Source organism: Pelodiscus sinensis, chromosome 7 (assembly GCF_049634645.1).
Source record: "Pelodiscus sinensis isolate JC-2024 chromosome 7, ASM4963464v1, whole genome shotgun sequence".
In the NCBI taxonomy this organism is placed as follows: Eukaryota; Metazoa; Chordata; order Testudines; family Trionychidae; genus Pelodiscus; species Pelodiscus sinensis.
Window position 1 is genome coordinate 43,863,714 of NC_134717.1, and position 21,364 is coordinate 43,885,077.

General features: G+C 47.2%; 1 protein-coding gene across 2 annotated transcripts in view; it reads right to left on the bottom strand.

The window, feature by feature from the left end:
* The window catches only part of CHN1 (chimerin 1), a 178,903-nt gene extending 157,934 nt beyond the window's left edge, over positions 1-20,969 (bottom strand). The window contains exons 1-2 of one of the 2 annotated variants that reach the window (XM_075933671.1): positions 20,711-20,969; positions 20,335-20,465 (exon numbers count right to left, since the gene is read on the bottom strand). In XM_075933671.1, the coding sequence (XP_075789786.1) occupies positions 20,335-20,353 (19 nt within the window). In that variant the 5' untranslated portion in view covers positions 20,354-20,465; positions 20,711-20,969. The other variant, XM_075933670.1, reaches the window with a different exon arrangement.
* Positions 20,970-21,364: the final 395 nt, after the last annotated feature.

Here is a 21,364-nt window from a genome sequence, read left to right on the forward strand (position 1 = left end):
CCACACTGCTGCCTCTAATAGATACAGAGGAACAAGGAGGAGGGGGAGATGCATGTAGTCAACAAGATTAACTGATAAGCCTAAGCTTACCGGTTGGTTGTACAGTTGACTTCACGTTGACATCCCTATTCTGTACTTAATGAGTAGGGCCCTACCAAATTCACAGCCATGAAAAACATCACAGAACATGAAATCTGGTCTCCCCCTGTGAAATTTGGTCTTGTGTGCTTTATTATACAGATTCCTTGGGGGGAGACCAACATTTCTCAAACTGGGGATTCTGCCCAAAGGGCAAGAGAGGGGGTCACAGTATTGTCACCCTCACTTCTACATTGCTTTCAGAGCTAGGCAGCCAGAGAGCGGTGGTTCTTGGCTAGGCACCCAGCACTAAAGGAAATGCCCCATCAGCAGCACAGCAGAAATAAGGGCATCAATACCAAACCATGGCATCTTTACTTCTATGCTGCTGGTGGTGGCAGCTCTGCTATCAGCTCCGAACTGTGAAGGCAGTGCCTCCACTAGCAACAGTAAGGATAGCAGCACCGCATCCTCCCCACTCCAGAATAACCTTGTGATCTCCATGCCACACAACTCCTTTTGGGTTCAGGACCCCTACAACAACACTGTGAAATTTCAGATTTAAATAGGATGAAATAATGAAATTTACCATTTTTAAAATCTTATGACTGTGAAATTGACCAGAATCGGCCCTCTCCCCACTAGCCTCCTCGCCCCAGCGCTACTCCCAAGGGGCTGAGAAAGTTGGTGGCAACCCCAGACCCAGCTTGGGGATGGGGGCGAGAGCTCCACAGACTTTCGGGGGGGGGGGTGCTCCAGCTGGGCTGCAGTGGTCCCCAGCCCAACATAAGAACGGCTATACTGGGTCAGACCAAAGGTCTATCTACCCAGTAGCCTGTCTGCCGAAGGTGGCCAGCACCAGGTGCCCCAGAGAATAACCAAGCAATTTGTCTCCTGCCATCTTTCTCCAGCCTCTGACAAACAGGGCCAGGGACACCATTTCTATCCCCTGGCTAATAGCCTTTTATGGACCTAACCTCCATGAAATTATCTAGCTTCTCTTTATCAGAGGAGTAGCCGTGCTAGTCTGAATCTGCAAAAGCGGTGAGGAGTCCAGTGGCACCTTATAGACTAACTGAAGTGTTGGAGCAGAAGCTTTCGTGGGCAAAGACCCACTTCGTCAGATGCATGTAGTGGAAATTTCCAGAGGCAGGTATAAATATGCAGGACAGAATCAGGATGGAGATGATGAGGTAGATCCAATCAGGGAGGATGAGGCCCACTTCTAGTAGCTGTTTAAACTCTGCTATAGTCCTAGCCTTCACAGCCTCCTCTGGCAAGGAGTTCCACAGATTGACTACACGCTGTGTGAAGAAGAACTTTCTTTAATTAGTTTTTTAACCTGCTACCCATTAATTTCATTTGGTGTCCTCTAGTTCTTCTATTTAGGGAACTAACTGTCAGCCGACGGTCAGGGTAGTGAGTCCCTTATGACCAGCTGAAGTTCTTTTAAAATTGTGCTTGGTTCTGTTACAGCAACTGAAGGAGTCAGGTTAAAGCTTAAACAGTTACTATTTTATTGTTACAGGGTAAACTTAGTTGTTAAATGCTACTACTGTGTTACAGATAACACTACAAAGGACAGGACAGAAATTACACTAAGAAGTCACTTATAGGTACCATGAAACCCCTTTGGTTCTCTGAGCTCTTATTAAATGCATGGAAATAAGACACATAGCAGGTATATATTCTCACCCCTGCATTCCAGACTTGGCGTGGCCAGCGTCTTTCTCTCAATCCCTCAGGAAGAAGTAGGGCGAGGTTGGGCATCCCACAGACCTCGGGAGACAATCAATACCTGCCAGCAGGTATAGATGATTGGAGCTCAAATGGGGTGGGCTACTAAACCCCTCTTTATACCCCTTGGGTCACGTAGGCTTCTTCCTGGTCTCAAGTGGCCAATTAGGAAAAATGGCTTTGAATGCCAAGTTTCCCACGAAGGGTGCAAAGCATAATTCACACCTGGGAAAATGCAGACAATGGGCACCTCTGGTATGTGATGGGTGAAGATTCCTCTCCTGGAACAGTGCAGGCGTGTCAATTACTGGTACTAGCCATCAAGACGGCGGGAGGCCACGGGTCGTCAGCTAGCCCGTTTACTGTCTAAACTGCCATTCACACTAACCATGCCCACACCCAGCACTGTCCACGGGGCCATCAGGCAGGCATCATGAAAAATCCTATAGGGCAGTATTTCACGTTACCTCATTACCAGCCTATCAGGCCCGGCCAAGGAACTAACCCTAATAAGGTACCGGATATCAGGTTATGTTATAAAAGACCCTCAACCCCTTTGTTCGATGGAGGTTCCGTGTATTGAGGGCACGTATCTTTTTTTGCCCGGCTAAAGGATTGATCACCCTAAGGCTGCCTTCCCACCCTTCGAGTCAAATATAGGGGTGCACGAGTCCTCAGCATGCTCCGAGTTCTAGTGTGTTTTTGTGTTATTATCGTTGCAGGATTTGTAAGTATTGTTTAAATTTATTAATTGGTAGTTTAGTTAATAGTTAAGCTGTATTAATTATATCCTATAATCCTGTGAAGTATAATTAAGTCATGTTAATTGTATTGTATAGATAGTGTGATTTTGTGCTATGTGAAACAGTTAAGTTTTAGCCCAGGTATAAGTGTTAGAAGAAAAACCCAGGAGTTATCAACTTGTGACAGTAAAAAATCCATGACTAACTTCACCAGCTGTCCTAAAGTAACATTGGAGGGATTAGCTGTGGCTGGTTCTTTTATTATTATTATTATTTTAGCTTTGTTTTTTGTACTTTTCATTTGTATGCTGCGTTGTCTTAAGCGAATTAGAGATAGTGATTTGATATAAGTGAATTGTAATCAAAGAATTGTAATCAGTTAAGTATAATTGTGCACAAGCTTTTCTACACTGTAAACGTATTAAGCAATTGCTAGTTTAAACACCTACTTGTTAATTGTCGGTTTTGACCACTTAATAAAGAATCATGTGTTTCACCATCATCCAGTAGTTTTTATTGGGTCGTCGGCTTTAACCCTTGAGGCTCCCATCACATCACAGAACCAAAGTGTAACAGTTCTACTGATCCCAAATGAGCAGCCACATCCCCAGGTCAATTTATACCTTAGATCTTACCCAAAAGAGCACATTGTGCCAATCTTTTAGAATCTAAAATCTAAAAGTTTATTAATAAAAAGAAAGGAAAGGTTGAGAGTAGACTTGTTAAAGAAAGCACATTACATACATCAATCACCAAGTTCTTGATGCAAGCTCTTAGCAGAGATGGAATAACCTGCCATCTTTACAGCCTCTCTTAGGATTGTTGGAGTGCAGCCTATCTTCGGATGAGTCAACAGATTCTTCCTGGCTCTCTGTCCTTAGCAAAGGTGCTTCTGGAGCGGAGAGCAGGATTGAAGACATAAATGGAGGAATCTCTAGGATCCTTTTATAATTTTGCCCATGCAGAGGGAAATCCATTGTCCTCCTATATGATGGTACCACCCAAAATGGAGCTGATCTCACTACTAAATAACTTGTGCATGTCCTTTTTAGTCCGACAGCATGGGGTACTTGCTGGACTGCAGGTTCCCAGCAGAATTCCTCAGTTGTTTATTGGCAACACTTTCGAGCCATTGTCCATGCAGCACAGCTATTCACTGAACCACCACCCCTCACAATAGGTTTTCTATGCCTGCTTCAGCCTTCCAGACAGAAATCATTTAAAATACAAGTGCAGAACCATATTCATAACTTTACATACAAAAATCATAATGCATATAAATAGCACAAAGAATCAGCAAAGCAAGAGGTTTCATTAGACAACTCACTTAGCCCACTTTGCACAGAATTTGTGACACAAACACAATAGTGGAAACAAAAGACAGGACTATGCAGCACTTTAAAGACTAACAAGATGGTTTATCAGGTGATGAGCTTTTGTGGGCCAAACCCACTTCTCAGTTGAAATTGTGGAAGAAAATTGGCATGACCATATACACCAAAGGGATACAATAAAAAAAAGTGAACACGCATAAAAAGGACAAATCAAATTTCAGAACAGAGGGGGGGAGGTTAATGTCTGTCAGTTTGTGGCGGGGCAGCCCCGCCCCTCCAAAAAACCCTGTGTCTCCACAGAGACCGGGAAGCGGGGTTTGCGCCGCGCCGGAGCGAAAAGCCACGGAGAGCCCAGGGCAGGGAACAGCGGTGCTCAGAATAAGCGCTCGCTGGGCTTGGGAGCCGGTGACATCATCTTCCCGAGGGCGGCGCGGCGGGAAGACGTTGGGGGGGCGTCATTCTCCCGCGCCCGGCGGGTAATTTAAAAGCAAGCTGCACGCCTGAGGGGAGGGCGGTGTATCCCTGGGGAGTTGGAACCGAGGAGCGGAGGCAAGTCGGGTCGGAGATCTGGAGACCCTGGGTGAGTTGTAACCCGACGTCCCCTGGCTAGTCTCGGACAGAGGCTAGGGAAGAAGCGGCCCAGGGCAGGGGGGTGGACCCCGAGAGCAGGGGAGTTTAGGGGTTCCAACCCCCTCCGCTAGGTGGGGACGAGAGTCCTGACCTTAGGGCCCTGGGTCGGGGTTCGGAGTGAGGGTGGGCCCGAACCCCCTTCCCTAGTGTGTGGAGGGCAATCAACCGCGGCACGAGCTTTGTAATGCGATAAAATTTAATAAATCCGGTAACTCTAAATACGCACAAAGGAGTGCATCGGGAAAACAGGGGACACGGACACAGGTGATCCCCTACAGAGCTAAAGATATTAGAGGTGATAATTAGGGAAGCTATCTTTGAAATGGGTAAGATAATTATGACAGGGCCTTAACAAAGATGCTAAAGTGTCAAATTTAAGCATGAATGACAGTTCAGAGGTTTCTCTTTGAAGTCTTGTGTTAAAATGTCTTTGAAGCAGGATGCAGGTAGTCAAATCGTTGAGACAATGCCTTTTCTGGTTGAAATGGCAAGAAACTGTTTTTTCTTTGTGAAACTGTCTGATATCTGTTTTGTGTGCATTGATTCTTTGGCGAAGTGTCTGAGACGTTTGTCCAATATACATAGCAGACGGACACTGTTGGCACATGATGGCATAAATTATATTTCTGGATGAGCAGGAATGTGTGTTCTTGATCTTACAACTGAATTGGTTAGGTCCAATGACGGTGTCAGCAGAGTAAATATGTGGACAAAGCTGGCAACGGGGTTGTTCCAAGGGAAAGTTCCAGGGTTGGTATTAGTGTGGTATGTCTTGTGGTTGTTGGTAAGAATCATCCTGAGGTTAGGTGGTTGTCTATAGGACTATGTCTAGACTGCAGGCTTCTTTCGAAAGAGGCTCTTTCGCAAGCATCTTTCGAAAGAGCCTCTTTCGAAAGATCACGTCTAGACTGCAGGCGGATCTTTCGAAAGAGAAATCCGCTTTTTCGAAAGAGAGCACCCAGCGAGTCTGGATGCTCTCTTTCGAAGACGGCCTCTTTACATTGAAGAACGCCTTCTTTCGAAAGAGGAACTTTCGAAAGAAGGCGTTCTTCCTCGTGAAATGAGATTTACCGCCATCGAAAGAAAAGCCGCGTTCTTTCGAAATAATTTCAAAAGAACGCGGCTTGAGTCTGGACGCAGGGGAAGTTTTTTCGGGAAAAGGCTACTTTTCCCGAAAAAAACCCTGAGTCTGGACACAGCCTAGGAGACTACGGGGGTCTGTCTCCCAGAGCCTCTTGGAGTTTAGTATCCTGTTCCAGTATAGGTTGTAGTTTATTAATAATGTGTTGGATGGGTTTAAGTTGGGGGCTACAGGTGATGACAAGTGGTGTTCTATTGTTGGTTTTCTTGGGTCTGTCTTGAAATAGATGGTTTCTGGGTATTCGTCTGGCTCTTTCAATTTTTTTTTATTTCTCTGGGTGGGTAATTGAGGTTTATAAATGCTTGGTAGAGATCCTGAAGTTTCTGGTCTCTGTCAGTGGGATTACAGCAGATGCGGTTGTATCGAAGGGCTTGGCTATAGACGATGGATTGTATGGTGTGTTCTGGATGGGAGCCGAGGCATGTAGGTAACTGAATGAGTCAGCGGGTTTTCTGTAGAGAGTAGTATCCAATTTACCATTGGTGATTTGTACCGTGGTGTCCAGAAAATGGATCTCTCGTGTAGAATGGTCCAGGCTGAGATTGATGGTGGGGTGTAGGTTGTTAAAGTCTCTGTGGAATGCATCCAGTGTTTCTTGGCCATGGGTCCAGATCATAAAGATGTCATTGATGTAGCATAAGTAGAGAAGGGGTAAAAGGGGACGGGTTCTGAGGAAACATTGTTCTAAGTCAGCCATAAAGATGTTAACGTTCTGTGGGGCCATGCAGGTACCCATGGCTATGCTGCTGATCTGGAGGTATAAGTTGTCCTCAAATTGGAAATAATTGTGGATGAGAACAAAAAGTTACATAGGTCTGCTACCAGACTGGCAGTGGTGTCCTCTGGGATAGTGTTTCTAATTGCTTGTAATCCGTCTTCATGTGGGATATTGGTGTATAGAGCTTCTACATCCATGGTAGCAAGGATGGTGTTATCGGGAATGTTATAGATGTTTTGTAGTTTTCTCAGGAAGTCAGTGGCATCTCGGAGATAGCTGGGAGTGTTGGTTGCGTAGGATTTGAGAAGAGAGAGTCTACATAGCTGGATAATCCAGTAGTGAGTGTGCCGATACCTGAGATGATGGGACGTCTGGGGTGTCCAGGTTTATGGATTTTGGGAAGAAGATAGAACAATCCTGGTCGGGGTTCAGAAGATGTTTCTTCGTAGATTTGGTCATGAGTAGATGTAGGGAGTTCTTTAAGGAGACGGTGTAGTTTCTTTTGGTATTCTGAAGTGGGATCAGAGGAGAGAGGTCTGTAAAATGTGGTGTTGGAGAGTTGCCTGGTTGCCTCCTGGTCATAGTCCCACGAAAGCTCATCACCTAACAAACCATCTTGTTAGTCTTTAAAGTGCTGCACAGTCCTGTCTATTGTTTCAGCTAGACCAGACTAACACGGCTACATCTCTATTACACAATAGTGGGCTCAACAATGCTCTGCATGCTCACATCAAACACTGAATAAAGTCACACTGGGATTTTATATCCCTAGAATTAACATATATACAAATACACAATGAATCTGTAAAAAACACTCTCTTAAAAGATGCTGTGCAACTAGTATCAGTTTTGCAGAGAAAAAAAATCACACGTGAATGGAATTAAAAATATTTTCAATTAGCCCCTTTGGTACAGTAATTATAATACACACAGTAATCTTTTGATGTAACAGTAAATTAACTTTACACAAAGGCTTTTCCACTGTTATCATTTAAATGTAGTAATAAAATAAAGCTGTGGCTATAAATGCAGTCTATTGGGCCAGGATTGATAAGTAGTATAGTACCTGTATTTCAATAGTATTTAGACAACATAGTCAAATTACATTGATTTCTCTCCCCTGGGCGTCCCACCAGGGTTCTCATTATATTGGTACCATTGTTGATTCCTTTTCATCTGCTATCTTTCCATTCTTTATAATCTGTTCATGTCCAGCCTTACCTTAAGTAACTCTTCAGGGCCCTTGAACCACACATCTATCTCTAACATCATTTATCGATAGACTTTTGTGATGCTTATCACCACAGAATGAGAGCACTTCACAAGATTAAAGGTGGATCATCTGACCCCTTTAATTTCTTAATCACTCAGGAGACTTTATCCACCACAACATTCATGAAAAGCAAGAACAGAAATACATACATGAATCATACTTGCAAACATCTTCATTCTGGAAAAGCTCCCCTGGCCAATTTCAATAATTTTCTCTTACTTACACAAGAGAATTGATGAAAAGCAAACCAATTCATAAAAGGCTAGAGAAATTTGAAATAATTGAAACGGAAAATAAAAACGTATGCTTTCAACAAAGGGGCGGCCCGTGAGCCTAGGCAAGCTAGGCAGCTGCCTAGGGCGCCGCTGGCCTGGGCGCCCGGTCATGACATCACGTGGTATGGGGGCACCCCATGATGACATCACGGCCATTGACAGCCGTGCAGGCAGGGGCGCTGCAATCAGCATCCCGCCTAGGGCACCAGCTGCAGCAGCCGGCCTCAGGCCGCTCCTGATTACTTTCCTTCAATGAAGTTTGTGTCTTCCAATCTAACTTTTTATTGAATAGTAGAACTAACAGCCAACAAATTCCTAAAACTCACCAACTATTAGGAGGTAATAACTAAGGGTATGTCTACACTACAGCACTAATTCGAACTAACTTAATTCAAATTAGTTAATTCGAACTAAGCTAATTCAAACTAGTGCATCTAGACCTAAAAACTAGTTCGAATTAGCGTTTTGCTAATTCGAACTAGCATGTCCACATTGAGTGGACCCTGAATCAAGGTTAAGGCTGGCTGGAAGCAGTGCCGGCAGGGCATCAGATTAGGACTTAGAGCGTGGAGCTGCTGTCTCAGGCTAGCCGAGGGCTGTGGTTAAAGGGACCCGACCCCCACCCCGGACAGACAGCTCTCAGGAGTTCCCCGCTCACTTGTCTAACTCGATGAGGGACAGCAAAGTAGTCATGGCTTGGAGTGCCCTGAATGCCCACACTCGGCACATCACAGCACTCGGCCATCAGCCTGGCTGCACTTGCCGCAGGCTGCCATCCGGGGGGGGGGTCAGTCGGGGGGCTGCAGAAGAGCTTCCACCCCGAGGAGCCCGCAGAGCCACCCCAGTCCTCCCCATCGGGGGCTTGTACTCCATTCCTTCCTCACCTCCTTCCACTTACCCCTTCCTAAGCCCCCCTTCCTGAGGTACAAAATAAAGGACACGTGTGTTCAAAAATAGAAACTCTCTTTATTGAACAAAACTCAGGGAGACTGGGAAAAGGAGGTGGGAGAGGGGAAGAGAGAGGGTGGGAGAGGGGAGGGCAACTAAAATGATCAGGGGTTTGGAACAGGTCCCATATGAAGAGAGGCTAAAGAGACTGGGACTTCTCAGCTTACAAAAGAGGAGACTGAGGGGGGATATGATAGAGGTCTATAAAAGCATGAATGGTGTGGAGAGGGTGCATCAAGAAAAGCTCTTCATTAGTTCCCCTAATAGAAGGACTAGAGGACACCAAATGAAATGAATGGATAGCAGGCTTCAAACTAATAACAGAAAGTTTTTCTTCACAAAGCAAATAGTCAACCTGTGGAACTCCTTGCTGCAGGAGGCTGCGAAGGCTAGAACTATAACAGCGTTTAAAGAGAAGTTAGATAAATTCATGGAGGCTGGGTCCATGGAGTGGTATTAGCCAGGGGATAGAAATGGTGTCCCTGGCCTCCGTTTTAGAAGGCTGGAGATGGATGGCATGAGACAAATGGCTTGGTCATTGTCTTCGGTCCATCCCCTCCAGGGTCCCTAGGGTTGGCCACTGTCAGCAGACAGGCTACTGGGCTAGATGGACCTTTGGTCTGACCCAGTACGGCCATTCTTATGTTCTAAGCTCAGGGCTCCGGGTCGGGGGTCTCACTGGACCACCTTGATTTTCATGCAAACCTGCTCCTGGGTGGCCAGGCTGGCAGCTATCCTGCCCTAGACGGCCATTTTCCTGTGCCTAGTGCAGAGGTCGTGGATGAGGTCCACGATCTCCGCACTAGACCAGGTGGGCACCCGCCTCTTGCGGCCCCGGGCAGGCTCCTGGGATCCGCCAGCCTCGTCCCGGGAAGAGGCGGAGGGCTGGATGGCAGCGGGTGGCTGGTTCGTGCCGTGCCAGGTGCAGGGTCTCCTGGCTGGGTGCTTGCAGGCTTGCACCTGGCACGGGCACCGTAGCCAGACCGTGCCCCTTTAAGGGCTCCGGGGCCGGGAGGGGGGCAGAAGAGCTTCCCTGGTGGTGCCCAGAATGGCCACCAGGGAAAGCTGGGGAGGGCTAGCCTCCCACTAGTTCGAATTAAGTGGCTACACAGCCCTTAATTCGAACTACTTAATTCGAACTAGGCGTTAGTGCTGGTGCAATGAGGTTTACCTAGTTCGAATTAAGCGCTCCGCTAGTTCGAATTAAGTTCAAACTAGCGGTTTGTATGTGTAGCGCCTATCAAAGTTAATTCAAACTAACGTCTGTTAGTTCAAATTAACTTTGTAGTGTAGACATACCCTCACATAGTAAGGAATCTTTTCAGTAATTCAGAGAGATCTGTATTTGATGTCTAAAAAACATTGTGACAGACTTTGAATCTTCTTTGGTCATATCTACAATGCCAGATGTAAAGTGCTGGCAGTTATAGTGCTGTTCACAGAGGGCAGCAGCAAAAACACTATTGGACGTCCACTCTGTCAGCTGCCAGTGCATGAGAGTGACCAAACTTACAGCATTTGCAGTGCCTTTTGGAGTGGTGTATTCTGGGCAGCTACCCTACAGAGCATTTCTTTGCCTTCTGCTGCAGAGGTTTATGGGGACACATGGGACAGCGTGGGTCCTGTCCCAATGCCCCATGGTGCATCATTTCGCATTTCAGCAACCTCTGTGCTTCCATCAGCATTTTGTATCATCTTTCAACGGCTTCTATGCTGTGCACTCTGCCTCTTTGAGGTGCAGGAATGGAATGGATCTGCAGCTATTGACCAAAATGCTGGCAGGTCTCACTAACACATCATGAACGGCAGTTGACTTATTCCTCTAGCTGCAAAGAGACAATGAGGAGTCCCAGCAGCATTCACATGATATACAATTTCTTGTGGCATTCACAGAATCATAGAATCAGAGCTGGAAGAGACCTCAGAAGGTTATCAAGTCCAGCCCCCCGCTCTAGGCAGGACCAATTCCAACTAAATCAACACAGCCAGGGCTTTGTCAAGCCGAGATGGAGACTCCACTACTTCCCTAGGTAACCCATTCCAGTGCTTCACCACTCTCCTAGTGAAATAGTTTTTCCTAATATCCAACCTGGACCTCTCCCACCACAACTGGATACCATTGCTCCTTGTTCTGCCATCCATCACTTCTGTGAACAGCCTTTCTCCATTCTCTTTGGAACCTCCCTTCAGGAAGTTGAAGGCTGCTATCAAATCCCCCCTCACTCTTCACTTCTGAAGACTAAACAGACCCAACTACCTCAACCTTTCCTCATAAGTCATGCTCCAGCCCCCTAATCATTTTGGTCACAGAGATGGTGACAACAGTAGAATGCTGCTTTTGGGCTCAGGGAAACAAGCACTGAGCGGTGGGATCACATTGGCTTGCAAGCCCAGGATGATAAGCAATGGCTGCTGAACTTTTGGATGAGGAAAGCCCCTTTCATGGGACTGTGGGCTGAGCTCACCCTCACGTTGGGGTGCAAGGACACGCAAATAAAAGCTGCCCTGCTAGTGGAGACGTGCATGGAGATTGCACTGTGGAAGCTGACTACTCCAGACAGCTTTTTCTCAGTTACCAATCATTTTGGAGTGGGAAAGTTGACCATTAGACTCATGATGACGGAGGCATACAAAGCCATCAAATTGCAACCTGCTTCAAAAGACCGTAATTCCAGGAAATGTGCATGAAATTGTGGATGGCTTTGCACAGATGGGCTTCCCAAATTGCAATGAGGAGATAGATGACATCTGTATTCCAATTCTGGCACTAGACCAGCTAGCCTCCAGGTACATTAACTAGAGGTATTTTTCCATGGTTCTGCAGGTGCTTGTGGATCACTGTGTGCATTTGATGGACATTAATGCAGGCTGGAGTGGAAAGGTGCATGATGCATGCATCTTTTGGAACACTGAGCTGTTCAGGAAGCTGCAAGAGGGACTTCTTTCCCAGACCAGAAGATTACCGTGGGGAGAAGCTGAAGTGCCCATTGTACCCTCTGAGACCCTGCCTAGCCCTAATACAGGGATGGGCAATAATTTTTCATGGAGGACCACTCCAAGATTTTGGAAAGTGGTCGAGGGTTGCACTCTTCCGTGATATTCATGGAGATGCGGGATCTGGGATGGAGGTTGGGTGCAAAAGGGAGCTTGGGATAAGGGACTGGGGTGTAGGAGGGAGACTGGAGTCTGGGAGGGAGTTGGGATGAAGCAGGAAGTTGTGACCTAGGGCAGAGGACTGCAGTGCAGGGGTTTGGGATGTGACCTAGGGTAGGAATTGGAATGCCAGATCTGGGAGGAGGTATGGTTGTAACAGTGGAACAGAGAGTTTGGGTATGTTGAGTGAGGGGGGCAGAAAGTTGGGGTAGGAAAGGGCTGGGTTGCCAGAAGCAGGCTCTGGCTAAGACTTACTCATCAGCTACCAAACTAGTCTGCCTGCCTGCAGAGCTTAAAATGTTTCCCAGCCAGCCAGATTGCCTACTGGGCCATGTGCTCCATGAATAACTGAGCCCAAGAGAGGGGGCGCGATTCTTTTTAGCTGACTGTTATTCTAACAAGCAGCTCCCGTTGGCTGGTTTCTGTGCCAATGGGAATATGAAGGGGGCGGGGCAGCTCCTAAAACTTCTCCCCTCTCCTCCAATTTTAAAACAGAAAGGGAGCCGCTTTTCTGCACGGTATGCGGGGCAAGCTGGAGAGCCTGCCTGGGGCTCCCCGCTGCTCCACAGGCCAGATTTGGTGCCTTGGCGGGCTGGATCCAGCTCACGGGCCGTACTTTGCCCAGGCCTTCCCTAATGCCATGGCTCAGGAAACTATACATGGGGAGCCTGGACAGCAGCAAGGAGTGGTTCAATAACAGGCTGAGCAAGTTCAGAATAACTGCAGTATGTGCTTTTGGCCAATTGAAGGTCTGCTGGCAATGTTTGTATGGGAAGCTGGACTTGGGCAATAACATCCCTATGGTTATCACTGCATGCTATACTCTTCATAATATTTGTGAAGAGAAGGTGAAAGCTTTACTCAGAGCTGGACCACTGAGGCTCAGGACCTGGAAGCTGAGTTTGAATAGCTTCAGACCAGGGCTATTAGAGGAACACAGTGTGGGGCAATAAGAACCCGGGATGCCTTGAGGCAGCAATTTGATGCTGAAAGTCAGTAAAACTTGTTGCTATGCATGGGAGTGCCATGGCTACACTGACAAGGGGTTACTCTCATTAGTGCCAAGTACAGCGTATGCACCACAGTGACAGTAGCTTTGCTGGGATCAGTTTGCTTTCTTCCTTTCATGTAATGGAATAAAGATTGCTTTGCAATGCATGAATTTCATTTATTAAAATACAATACATATAAAACACCCATCAAACATGAAACAAACATTTTCTCTAGGGGAGACGAGGAGGTGGAAGAGGTAGGAGGTGAAGCCTGTAACATGTATAATTCTCCGGGCATATGTCCAAGATTCATATGCAGCCCTGCCACCTGATGTGTTGTGGAAGGGAAGCTGCAGTTCATCAGGACTAAGCTGAATGTGGATGGGTGATGCGTGTATCAGGAGTCTGCATGGATAGAGGCTGGGCAGGCAGGTGTGTAGTGGGACCCCTATTTGTTGGAGAGGAGAGTGGGGTGTACTGAAAAAAGTTTTGGAATACCAGCTGCAGGGGAGGCCAGTTGTGCAGCTGCTCTGTCTGCAGTGCTAGCAGTGCCTCCAGTGTGTTTGCTTGCTGCGCCATAACACTTAGGAGCAACTGCATGCTCTCCTTCTGCTCACTCCTGTCACTGTCCCTCCACTCCTGCAATTTTTCTTGGTATTTGGCATCTGTGTGGCTCAGGATGTCTTGCAAAAACTCCTCTCTAGGCTTTCTTGAGCACTTTCATGTGCATCTCAGACACTTTGCAGGAGTCAGAGCTTCCTAAAACTGGCAATCTGAGGCCAACTCTACCAATGCCAAAATTGCAACATGTTAAGAGGGTCCATTGTTAATACTAGACACAGCACTGCCCTGACCCCTTTGAAACACTTGCACAGTTCACATACCTAGCACTATCTGACTGTCCCGGAGTGAGTGCACATAACATTTAGGATCCCCACAATGGTGAGTTCACTAAGGAAAACCCTATGCACAGCAGGGCAGAGGAAAGGGCCAGGACAACCCATGCTGTGGCAGAATGGATGGGGATATCCCTTGGTGTAGCTGGGCAGAGAAAATTCTTGCAGCAGAATTGCAGGAAAATCCCTTGGTGCAGCAAAGCAGGTTGCTAGGGAGGAGAGGTTTTAATTCGCAAATGGCCATACTGTGTTCTGTGCACATGTGATTTGGGAAAAACCCTGACCGGGGTGGGGGGGGGGGGGGGGGGGGGGAGAGTGAAAGTTTTAGCAATGGCTGCTCATTTCCACAGTTCACCCCCAGAAGACATTTCACTGCTTAGGGTGAGCAGGGAAGCAAAGGAAGCTCTTTTACTCAACTGCAGGGAATGTCAACCTTCAGGTATCAAAAATCATGTTTGCTTTGCCGGTTAATCTGAGGAGAAGGGTGGCACAGCAGCTGCATGAAGCTTTTAATGAGGTCTGTGAGGCAGATGAATGAGATGTAAGCAATTGCATCAATGGTCTGTTCACCATCTGACTGAACCTTTGCTTGTAGAAATATCAAATAGAACAGAATGTCTCCTTTCTGTAACCCTCCTGCTCCAGCAAGTTGCTTGAGTGCTTCCAAACCCACTTAAGTCACATTATCCAGTGGCTCACCTCTTTGGGGAGGGGGGTACAAATCTGCTCCTGACTGCAAACCTCTATGGGTCATCTCAAAGTATATCATCCAGCATTTTGTACTATCTGCAGATCATGGATACAGCATCAGATCAGTGATTTGCTTCCCACACTTTGTGGTAGGCGTTACACAGCTCCTTCACTTTGACCCTGCACTGCAGTGTGTCCTAGTCATGGACCCTTTCAATCACGCATCTAGAGATGTGTCCATAGATATCATTATTCCTAAGGCTGGAGCGTAGCTGGGACTGGACTATCTCCTCTCTCCCAATGCTGATAAGGTCCAGCACCTCCACATGACTCCAAGAAGGGGTTCTCCTGGTGCATGGAGCAGCGTGGCTAGTTGGAGAGAAGTGCTGAAAACACACCGTGTATCATGGAGCAAACAGGAAGAGGACTTTCACATTTCAAAAAGAATGCAAGGGCAGGTCTGAGCATTGATCATCTGACCAGGACAATAGAGTTCAAACAGATGACCAGAGGCCAAAACAGGCATTTTGGGAAGGGTGCCAGAGATGAGTCAGGACGCAGTACTACACTATGGTGTCCACATTGGCACCCTAGTGCACTATCCAGAGCACAGCAAACACTATAATTCTTGCGGAGGTGTTTTACCTAGCGCGCACTCACTGCAGAACTAGTGTGCACTAAGTGCCTTGATAGTGTGGACACCATGAAAGTTACAGCACTGGGGGCTGATTTACTGTGCAGTAACTTGCCAGCTTAGACTTGGCCTTTCGCTATGGCCATAGCACAGTAACTGGTCTCTTCCAGTAGAGACAACCTGCACATAAGTTTAATATACTGACATTAGAAGAAATACATAGATGAGACTACTGCATATCTGAATAAGTAAATCCACAATGAAACATCTCACTTTGGACTTGTCTAAAAGGGAAAGTTATACTGAAATAAGCAAAGGGCTTGTCTACTCGTGCCCCTTAAAGCACAAAAAGTCCTTTTTTGCACAAAAACTGTGCAAGCCTCTACACTTATCAATGACTTTTGTGGTGACACTCAGATGTTTCACTACAAATAGAAAATCATCTCCACAAGAAGAGTACAGCTCTTACTGGTGATACTTTAGTGATGTGCAAGTGAAGATACATTCTTCCCATTTACACAGCTGTTAGCCTCCAGAGGATATCCTACAAGATCAAAGTGGCTGCTCTGGCCAGCAACTCAGCTGCTCTGACACAAAGTAAACAGATGTCTGCTCCTCTCCCTGTAAAACCTCAAGAATTTTGAAACATCCCTTCCTGTTTTCTTGGTGAGCGTTCACTGATCTGTACAGGTGACAATAGTTGTGCATGCCAATCTGCTGCTTGAAGGAATATTCAGCTACTAGAGCTGATCAAGTGTTAGAGAAGAGGCTCTATGCAGGGACCCAAGATGCTCCTTAATCATCCTCCCTTCTCTCAAGACCTCCTCAAAATGGAGAGACCGCTGCACGGTGGGATAGGTGCCCTCAGTACACTGCTCTCATTGGCGATGGAAGTGCGGCAAATGTAATGCCTGTGAAAGTAAGTGAGAACACAAACCAGCAATTTTCTTTTACTTTTACCAGCACTTTTCCCTATCACCAGTGAAACTAACAGTGCAAAAATTCTAAAAGTGTAAATGTAACCTAATATGTGAATTTAAAATCCATATCATTGTATGTATAGACACTTTTAATTTCAATTTAAGAAGCCCTTTTCTGTTTAGTTTATGTTGCTTTGACAGTGGTTTAAGCTAAACCACTAATTCACTTTTATTATGGAATAAGATTGTCAACATAAGGAATTATACCATAATAACTGTACTGGTTTAATTATACCAGTGTAACTATTAAAACTTCCCTTCTCAAGAAACTCTTAGTAGTCGTCTCATTTTTGCATCACCGAAAACAAGCCTAACTATTTGTATAAGTATAGTGTGCGTGCGAGAAAGAAAGCATTTCACTCATAGTACAAGCAACAGGGTTCTTTAAATAGAAGTGCTTAAATAAAAGTTGCATTTACATAAATAAATGCCAGCAAATGCAAAGTTCTGTGTCTCTCAACAACCATGAGGCAGCAACAATGCACATATAATGTGCATTTACTTAAATGTTCACTCACAGCCCTGTATTAACAATTCTACAATGAAGAACTTGTTTTCCATTCCTCGAAGAAATAATTTGTATTAATCATCATTTATTAGGCTGATTCACAATTTTATTGTAAATGTTTTATTCCCCATTCTGGACTTTTTTAAATAGTGAAGTCAACGGAACTCTAACAAGTTACACCAGCTGAGGATGTGCAGGAGTCTTCAACTAGTGCAAGATGTTATTAAAAACTAGACACAATAGAGTGAACTGAGGACACAACAGAAGTCCTCACTTTAAATTTCTTCACTGGTGCATCTAAAAACTTATGACAGATGAGCTTAACCTTTTCTATGTACTGTAAAATCTATTTATTTTGGGATTTACATTGTTATTTAAAAAATAAAAGCAGCATCACATCTAGTACATGAAATATATATGTGAAGTAAAAAGAGAAGGAAAAAAATCAAAGCGTAGATGACTAACGTGCTTTTTTCCTATGATTGTGATGGAACTATTTGTGCAACCTTTCACCAATGTAAGTAAAAGGTTCATAATGTGGCTCTGCTTTCTAAACAATGTGAAAGTTGATTGATTTTATTAATGTTTATGAATAACTGTGAAATTTGTCTAATACAGGCAGTCCCCGGGTTACGTACAAGATAGGGACTGTAGGTTTGTTCTTAAGTTGAATCTGTATGTAAGTCAGAACTGGCGTCCAGATTCAGCCGCTGCTGAAACTGATCAGTTTCAACAGCGGCTGAATCTGGACGCCAGTTCTGACTTACATACAGATTCAACTTAAGAACCCCAGGCATCCCCAAGTCAGCTGCTGCTGAAACTGACCAGCGGCTGATTCCAGGAAGCCCGGGGCAGGGGCTTCCTGTAATCAGCCACTGGTCAGTTTCAGCAGCGGCTGACTTGGGGACGCCTGGGGCAGAGCAGCTGGGGTGCTGCCCAGTTGGTCCAGTAGCGCCCAGAGCGGTGCTACGGGACCAACTGGCAGCGCCCCAGCTGCTGTACCACAGGTGTCCGGAGCAAAGCCGCGGAGCACGGGGGCAGCGGGACAGCCCAGACGCACCGTGGCTGTCCTGCTGCCCTCGGGCTCCGTGGCTTTGCTCTGCTTTGCTCCCCGTCCCTCTGGTCTGCAGACCAGGGGGACAGGGAGCAAAGCAGCGGAACACGCGGGCAGCGGACAGCCCAGACCCGTCTGGGCTGTCCGCTGCCCGCGTGCTCCGCAGCTTGGCTCTGCTTTGCCCCCCGTCCCCCTGGTCTGCAGACCATGGGAACGGGGGGCAAAGCAGAGCCAAGCCGAAGAGCACGCGGCCAGCTCACAGCCCAGACACGTCTGGGCTGTCAGCTGACCGCGCGCTCCGCGGCTTGGCTCTACTTTGCCCCCCTGTCCCCCCCGTCCCCCTGGTCTGCAGACCAAGGGGACGGGGGGCAAAGCAGAGCCAAGCCGTGGAGCACGCGGCCAGCTGACAGCCCAGATGCATCTGGGCTGTCAGCTGAGCGCGCGCTCCGCGGCTTGGCTCTGCTTTGCTCTGCTTTGCCCCCCCCCCCCCCCGTCCCTCCCGTCCCCCTGGTCTGCAGACGGGGGGGACGGGGGGACGGGGGGACGGGCAAAGCAGAGCCGAGCTGCGGACGGGGGACGGGGACGGGGGGACGGGCAAAGCAGAGCCGAGCTGCGGACGGGGGACGGGGGGACGGGGACGGGGGGACGGGCAAAGCAGAGCCGAGCTGCGGAGCGCGCGGTCAGCTGAGAGCCCAGACGCGTCTGGGCTGTCAGCTGGCCGCACGCTCCGCGGCTTGGCTCTGCTTTGCCCCCCCCGTCCCGCTGCTTTGCTCTGCTTTGCCCCCCCCCCCCCGTCTCCCTGGTCTGCAGACCAGGGGGACGGGGGGGGGGAGGGAGGCAAAGCAGAGCCAAGCCGCGGAGTGCGTGGGCAGCGGACAGCCCTGTCCACTGCCCGCGTGTTCCGCCGCTTTGCTTCCTCTCCCTGGTCTGCTGGAGACCAGGGAGAGGAAGAGCCCCGTTCGTAACTGCGGATCCGACATAAGTCGGATCCGCGTAACTCGGGGACTGCCTGTACTGTTAACCTCCTACCCTTGCCATCTCTCTCTCTACTAGGTAAGTTACATGATGTCAAGTAATATTGGCATATAAACATCAATTTCCTATTTGGACACTATATCTTGTATTGGTAAAGGTGTGGACTTCAGCCTGCAAATGGCACCAGGTTAGACCCAAGCCCACACTGAAGAGGTCCCTGTACATGCACAGGGGTCCATCACAAACACTCAGCAGCAAGATCAGGGTCTACAGTTTGTTCCATTTTCAACTGTTTTGTTTTACAATCTTGGGCACCCTAAAAGACTGAAATAGGAAATATAAAATAAAAATGACAGCACTGTAGCTAGCTGCAATACCACCTGAAGAGAACTGTTCAACACACAAGATGCATTTGGTCTTCCAAGGGTGTACAATATACTATAAAATCACAGTAAAAAAGAATGAAGAATCAAGTCTGATACTTGTAAGGCTTTGCACTAACCTCAGAATCAAACTAAATCTAAACAAATTATTTACACAAGGAGTTAAAAAAGACATTAGAAACACACTTCAGTAAATGGTAATTATGTAAAATTGCTTATTTGAAAACACTTCTGAATTAAGAGGTAGCCAGGAGTTGTTTATGAGAGCAATTAAATTGGTTACAATTAATACTGTTACTATTAATCATGTTAAGTTTTGCTTCCTTTGTATTGTTGATTTTACTATAACTAGGTAAATTGATTTTTGGCACCCAGTACCTTTTTAAATAGCAAAGTAAGTAACATGCACAATAAGGCTTAACAATCGTATTAAAGAGAAACCATATATTCAACAGTTTAAATTGCAGTCTTTACATGTTTTGTTTTCCAACATGTCTAATGTTATAAAAATACCCAAAGCCAACATTCATAACCCTCTAGATACCGTGTTCTTTCTTGAAACTGTATTATTAAATATAATTATAGAAACACATCTAATTGTTATGGGCAATTAAGCACTATGCAGAGATATTCCCAGAAGAACAGGGGTTGTCTCATTAGCTAATTTATCATTTTACTGTACAATTCCTCTTTCCATTAGATGCACTTTTTAAAGCAGCATAACTTTCATGTATATTGCCATTCAAATATACTTTCAGTGCAATGTTCATGGAATTTAGCTCTCCCAGTGAACGCTAATCTTGTGCACCGCACAGGAGTGATAGCTGTTGGGCTATAAAGAACTAACTCTAAAGGGATTTATTTTTCTTTTGCAAAACCATAAACTTTATAGTAATTATCAGGTGATGTGTAACTAGAGGATTTGCGCCTGAGAATATCTGTAGCCTAATACTGCAGTTCCCAGTAATTGTAGCTACTGTAGCTAGCTATTACTTTACAAGCCTGAAATTAACTGAAGGAGCACACGCCCTTAGGCTCTGCCTTGAGAGGAAACAATGGGAGAGACCAGCCTTATCTAGCTAGCCATCATCCCTGTACAAGGAACGCCAGGCTGCCCAGAAGCACTGGAGAGCCACCGAAATACCCCCACGCTTTCTCCTGCTGAGCCACGGAAAGACGGGTTTTTACTTACCAAACAAGGTTAGGGCCATTGTAAAGGTGCTGCAAGTCGCAGGATCACGTCAAGGTTGGTCAGACAGCACCGGATGGGCATTGGCTCAGCAGCTCTCCCATGAGCTGGGCGCAGAGGGGCAGGCAAAACCCCTGCAATAAAAGTTAGACACAACGTTGTCAGGAGCAGCCACTTGCGGCTGCGATGCGCCGTGGAGAGAGCCGAGACTTACAAGCCAAGGAGCCGCCCAGCGACTTCTCCCTGGCTCAGAAGCCAGGCGCGCTCCGCAGAGAGGGCAGCGAGCAGCCGCCGCCGCAGCTGTCGCCTCAGTGCTGAATGCATGGCTGTGATAGACAGGGCCAGCCTGCACTCACTCGCCTCCCTCCCAGCCACTCACACTGCAGCCTTCAGGCGCGGGGAGCCATCTTGCTTCACCACATGACCGGCCGCTCCTCCGCCGGCCTCCCAGCCCCGTCTGCGGAGCACTGCGTGTGTTCCCATAGCAACAGGGATTTCACGGGCCACCCCATCCCCAGCCTCCGAGCACGCCCCGCGAGCCTGAGCTCAGAGCGGGTGCACACGGCCCCCGCCGTGCAGGGGATAAAGGTGGGGAAATGTGCCCCCTCCCAAACGCTGCCCTTTGGCTCCACTCTGCAGGCAGGGAACGCGTTTCGCCTCCTCCCCTTGCTGTGCAGCTCCAAAGCTGGCCCCTCGCCTGCAGAAGTTGGTCCAGTAAAGGAGTTAACTCACCCGCCTTGTCTCCCTCCGCTTTGCAGTCTCTCAAAGAGAGCAGGGTACAGCGAAGGCGCAACGCGAACAGTGTGAACACACGGGAAACTGAGGCAGCAGGGGCATGGTTAGGCGGGTGTGAGCAGTTGAGGTGAAGAGGAAGACAGGCTAGGGCCATGGGAAGGAAGGGCAAGGTGGCAATAAGTCTCACTGTCCGATCTGGTTGAGGATGGTTCTTAAGGTGCATCTATACTGAGCCAGCCTGTTTCGGTTGTACTGGCTGAAGTGGGCAGAGGCTGCAGGTTTCTAGAAACAGTGGGAG